This window comes from Scomber japonicus, chromosome 11, assembly GCF_027409825.1.
Source record: "Scomber japonicus isolate fScoJap1 chromosome 11, fScoJap1.pri, whole genome shotgun sequence".
NCBI lineage: Eukaryota > Metazoa > Chordata > Actinopteri > Scombriformes > Scombridae > Scomber > Scomber japonicus.
Genome location: NC_070588.1, coordinates 32,199,057 through 32,205,045, shown reverse-complemented (window position 1 = coordinate 32,205,045; position 5,989 = coordinate 32,199,057). Strand labels below are relative to the sequence as shown.

At 41.2% G+C, this 5,989-nt stretch overlaps 1 protein-coding gene across 1 annotated transcript; it reads right to left on the bottom strand.

The window, feature by feature from the left end:
* Positions 1-514: 514 nt before the first annotated feature.
* LOC128367508 (olfactory receptor 11A1-like) lies at positions 515-1,441 on the bottom strand. Its single transcript, XM_053328077.1, has one exon. The coding sequence runs from the start codon at positions 1,439-1,441 to the stop codon at positions 515-517; it is 927 nt and encodes a 308-aa protein (XP_053184052.1).
* Positions 1,442-5,989: the final 4,548 nt, after the last annotated feature.

Here is a 5,989-nt window from a genome sequence, read left to right as displayed (position 1 = left end):
CCTTTGCTATGAAACTCAAAATGAACCCTAACCCTAACCCATCCTTGACATGTTTCTACAACTTGATCAGAGTCCACCTGTAGAAAATGATTTGGAAAGGCTGTCTACTTTTCAACTGATGTTTATCTTCACTTCATGGCCATAACAAACATCATCAGTACAACCAGTGGCAAAGTAAATATGAATGCCATTAACAGGGACAAAGTTCTGTTTGAGCATGACTAATTGAAGAGAAAATGAAAAATTAACTATAAAACTTATGATCATTTGACAGATTATAATGAACATTGAAACTAATCAAACTAATCAGTCATTACATTGTTGAGGTTAATTCTTCACTGTGTGTTAGTTATCAAAACACATGAATATTCACATACATCCAGTGATGTACTTGGACACATCGTCAGTAATAGTACCCGGGTCAACTTCAGCCTCCGCTACACCCCTGAAAAATACCTTTCAAGCTTCAGACAAATATAATATAATATAATATAATATAATACGAGTTAATACATCAGATTATTTTGACTCGACAGAACAATTTACAGAGGTGTTTAGTGATTTCTTTCATTTTTAGTCCATATATGATTGGATTAAAGAGAGGATGATACAAAACTACTTGCAAAGTCATAATTAAACGAATAGTTTTTGGAAGTTCTGATTCCAGTCTCAGTATGATAATGTCATATGTACACAACAAGGAAAGGTTTATTAAAACCAGCAGGTGGGGTAAACATGTCTGTGCAGCTTTTTTCCTGACTTCTCTACTACTTCGATATGATATTACAAGAATCTTTATGTATGTGAAAACTATGAAGAGCAAAGGAAAAAATACAACATTCAGCAAAATAATCACACCATATATAGATAGTCCTCTTGAGCTCACACAATGAAGTTTGTAAATTGAATTGTTACAAAAAATTCCTTTCAAAGTAAAGTTACAGAGTTTTCTCCTAGCACTCAATGCAGCTGACCCCGCCACCTGACAAGCTGGCACAAGCCAGGCCAAAAGCAAGAAAATACTGATAGTGGTTTTTCTCATGATAACAGGATATTGCAGAGGTTTACATATAGACACATACCTGTCGTAAGCCATGGCTGACAACAGTAAGAATTCTGAACCGCCTAAAGTATAAAATAGAAAGAACTGAAAGTGACATACTGAATGTGATATGATCTGTTTTTCAGATAAAAAGTCAATCAAAAACTTTGGGTAGATAGCAGTGCTGTAGAGAACAGAGTTGACTAACAAAGCTGCAATGAAAATGTACATAGGCTCATGAAGGTTTCGGTGAATCACAATCAGGTACACAATAATAGCATTACTGCAAATGATAAAAATATATACTGTGAACATGATCACAAAATAAAGGTACCTGTATTTGTCCACTTCTACGTGCCCACCAAGAGTTATATATGTTACATTAAACTGATCATCCATTCAGACAGGCAAAAGCATTGATAATAAAAACAAAACAAAAAACAAGCAGTCAGGTATACAGGTATATCTAAGATACAATTAAGTAACTATCTCACTTTGAACATAGATTCACCTAATAATCTGTTGCAACGTCTTTGTCTTTTCAAAATGACTTGAATTCAATATGTGTTCATCTCTATACACAGTTTGAGTTTGTGAAAAGTTTTTTTATCACATCTCTTCGCCCTCCAAGGGTCTCATTAAACTCCTCACCAAAAGAGACAATAACATGTGACCAACTTTATCAAACTTGGGAGGCCAGAAATCAAAAGTTTTACTGGGGCATGTATCCCCCAGTATTTTCTTTAAGGTTTCTTTGGACTGATATACCAATATCACCATTTAATCTTAAAGTCATTGGCGCCTTTCCCTTCGAATTCGGGGCAAAAGTACAAGATTAAACTGAGTGAGCACTGCGCGTTCTCTGTCTATCGATCATGCAGCAGCCACACATACACACACACACACACACACACACACACACACAAAAGCAGCACTGTCCACGGTGTTGTGAATCGACTCCTGAACCAGTTATATGCCCACACAACGATCGGACTCCACAATAAGTTACATAAACTGATCGAACAGCTGCTGTCCACACACTGCATGCTGGAGTGACGTCAGTGACTCAGTGCACGTTAACGTGCTTGTTAAGATGTAGTAAATTTATTATTGAAACGAGCCAACGTTATTTGTGTGTCCATTTCCTAATTTTTTCCCCTCAAAGTAAAGTTTGTTGTTAACTACATTACTTAAATTGTTTTCTTTACTCACTATATCCCGTGTAAGAAGAATGGGTTACACTGCAACTTTATTTGATCCAGGTGATATAAAGTCTCTACCGCTGTGCCACCACACATGGTCTCGCACCAGTGTGAACTATATTATGTCTTTTGGGGAATTCACTTGTTTTCACTTTTTCATGATCAGAAACTGCAGCAATTATAAAACACTTGCTTTTACCAATGATCATCATTCCTATTAAATAACAGGAATAACAAGAATAACAGGTGAAAAGTAGCCACTGCAGTCTGTGTGTTTTCAGCACCACAGATGTGTGAGAGCAGCATACAGAGAGAAGCTATTTATTTCACTAATGTAATAACACACTTTAATTGCCACTGATAGGCCTACCACTTTACAACTGCTAAACAACAGAGAAATATATCCACCCCTCTGTGAAAAAAGAGCACATCAAATTCATGAGTGCTGCAGTCTCCAGCACTCTTGTTGCAAAGGCGATTTTTTTGATTGTGGTTAAAAAATATGCACTGACATTACAGTGAGACAAAATTGAGTAGGTTATGTGCGCCTGACAGTCATTAAAGTGCGAGAACTTGCAACAACCTCCACGACCCCCCCAATCTCTAAAATTAATCCGGTCTAAATGACAGACACAAATTGTTTACTTGTTTGACAAATACTACATACATTTTTTCTGGTGGTGGGCTATATGTGGGTTTCTTTTATAAATAAGCAATTACAATACATTTAAATAACAAAGCAAAAGAAGATTCACCAGCTAAGGCTTCTTCTTCCATGGATATTTCTTTCTACTCTTGACTGATTCCAACAGTGTTTTATCCTTCTGTGCAACCAGATAGAAGTCCTTGCGTGACATGTCACAGTTCACAGACACTAAAAGTTCATTTTTGATTAGCTCTGTGCTGCATCTGTTTCTCGAGTCTGACCATTTCATAGCCATCAATGAGAAGATCCTCTCCATAAAGACGTTTGTGTTACGGGACCAGCAGTTTAGGCCTGTTCTGTGTTTTTCATCATCCTTTTTTTGTCATTCCAGGTCTCACCACTCCTGCAATCACCTCATTCCCCTCACCTGTTGCCCTGCCCCTTCCCTCAGCTGTCCCTCATCATCATTACCACCTGCATATATACTGCCACTTTCCAGTTGCCCAGTGTCAGAGTGTCTGTCCGTGTGCCTCCGAAGCCCTGTTGTTCTGTCTAGTTTTGCCTGTGGCATTGAGGATTTTTTGTGCCTCCCTCCTTTTGTTTTTCGATACCTTTGTGGTTTTTTGGTTGAAGTTTTTGTTGCTTTTCCCTTTAATAAAGACCCTTGGTTTTTTGCTTGCTACACTGCGTCCGTATCGTTGATTCTGGGTCCCAGCCTTGTCAACCACTTGTCAGTACACTCTGACTAACATGGACCCAGCCGATTCAGACCCAGTGCGACAAGAGCTTGCCAGTCAAGCTGCTGCCATCAAAAAACAAGAAGACCAGCTCAACTCGGTGGCTGGGGGTCTTCGGGATTTCGCCACTCATCAGGACCAGGTTCTGAATTCGCTCCGCAGGCAGGTGCAGCTGCTCTCCATGCGGCCCTCTACACCGGAGCCTCGGCTGCCCCCTCCTGAGCGATTCTCGGGTGAGCCTGGAGCATGTAAGCCCTTTCTTACTCAGTGCTCTCTCATTTTTGAACTGCAGCCCTCAACCTATCCTTCAGAGAGATCCCAGGTGGCCTTCATCATCTCACAGCTCACTGGTCGGGCTAGAGATTGGGGAACTGCTGAGTGGGAGAGGAAATCAGCTGTCTGTGCCTCAGTTGAACTTTTTTCTGCTGCACTGAAGAAAGTGTTTTACCATGTTACTCCAGGGAGAGAGGCGGCAAGGGGACTGCTGAATCTCAGTCAGGGAAAGAGAAGTGTGGCGGACTTTTCCATTGAATTTCGCACCATGGCGGCAAAAAGTAAGTGGAACCCTGCTGCTCTTTATGATGCCTTTTACAAGGGGCTTTCTGAAGACATTAAGGATGAACTGGCGGCCAGAGATCCTCCTGAGGATTTGGAGGCTCTTATCGCTATCTCCATTCGTGTGGATGGTCGCCTCTGGGAGCGCAGAAAGGAAAAAGCCTGTACATCTTCCTCCAGAGCGCCTCCTCGTCTTTCAGCCTGGGAAACTGCGGTCTCTCCTAGTTCCACGACCAGTTCTCAGCCTGACACCTCGGAGCCGATGCAACTGGGACGGACTCGCCTCTCAGTGGAGGAACGTCAGTGCCGCCTGATCGATCATCGATTTGATTTGAGTGACGTCGCTGCCGGTGAGAAGCAGGGAATTGGAGATGGAGACGCCGGAGAAGGAGATAGGGGTTTTGGCCAGTGACGATATGCACATTACTTCCAGTTTATTCCTCGAAAAGACAAAAATATCCGTGTGAAATGCACTCTATGCCCTGGCGACAAGTGTTTTTCAACTGCTGCCACGTCAATGAGCAACCTGTCTAAGCATTTGTCAGCGCAGCATGGCAATACAAAACTTGTGGCCAAAGATCCTGCTCGTCAGTCATTTGAAGGAGTCACTGAGCAGCGGACCCCACCAAAACAAGCTAAGATTTGGTCAAGCCTTGGAGCGCAGCAGGTAACACAAAAAGAAAGGGTTCATTGTAGAAGACATGCTTCCCCTGTCGACCATTGAATCGCCCAGGTTTAGAAAAATATTAGATAAAATACCCGCGACCCTGCATTTTCTGTTTCCTTTATATGGGTTTAAGTGCATTTCTGTTTTAATTTTATGGGATAAAGTGACCTTTATGTTTATATTTTTCTTTGACCACTTTCATTGACGCCTGTGTTTTGAAACTTGTGTGTTCATTGACCCCACCATAGCCTCCTTTAAGCTGTTGTTTGTGGCTTTTACAGTGAGGCATATTTCTTTGTGAAGACAGGGATAGTGTTCTTTCATATGGTTTTACATGCCATTTTCTATACAATAAACACTATGTGGGCAGACTAAGTGATGTTTTTCCATGTATCTACACGGAAATGGGAAAGTAAAGTAATAAGTACTGAAGTTACTTTTCAAATCCAGTAACTAGTAAAGTAATCTCATTACAATTTACAGAAGTAACTAGTAATGAATTACTTTTTTTGAGTAACTACCCCAACACTGTGCATATGGTCCATTTCTTTGGCTGTTAATTATTTTCCATGGTTCCATAGCCTTTGGCACATTCACTCCAATAAGAAGCTCCACATCAGCATCTATTTCCTTTACCTTGATCTCCTGCAGGTAAGGCCACTCATTTAAATCCGCCTGGGTGAGAATGTTTTTCTTTGTGACAGGGATTTTGTTCTGAGTATATAACTTTGGCAGTGTCAGGTAGGTACCATCTTCTATATGACCAACCTCTAGACCTGTTAGCTCATAGCTCTTAACTATTTTTTCTGTTCCCATAGTCTGTAGAAGAACTTCAGTTCTCCGTCCTCTAGCGTTGAGCTTCCTCATGAGGTTCTCTGTACAAAATGTGTCAGTGCTGCCGGGGTCCAGGAAGGCATAGGTAGGCACACTTTTACTTTCATTACAGAGTTTAACCAGCACTGGAACTATGGCCAGTATACAGTCTCTACCAGCCCCAGTTCCCTCACCCTCTCCAAGTGACACAAGAGCACTGCTGATTGATGTTTCTTCAGGTTTAGCTGCTATACCATGTAGCTCTGCCTGGTGAGTGTATATCTCAGGCTTGGGAGGTCTCTTTATGTGCAGAATAGTGGGGTGTTT

Bases quoted from the DNA above. Each gene is read 5' to 3' on its own strand.
- LOC128367508 (XM_053328077.1), bottom strand. From the start codon at position 1,441: ATGGATGATCAGTTTAATGTAACATATATAACTCTTGGTGGGCACGTA.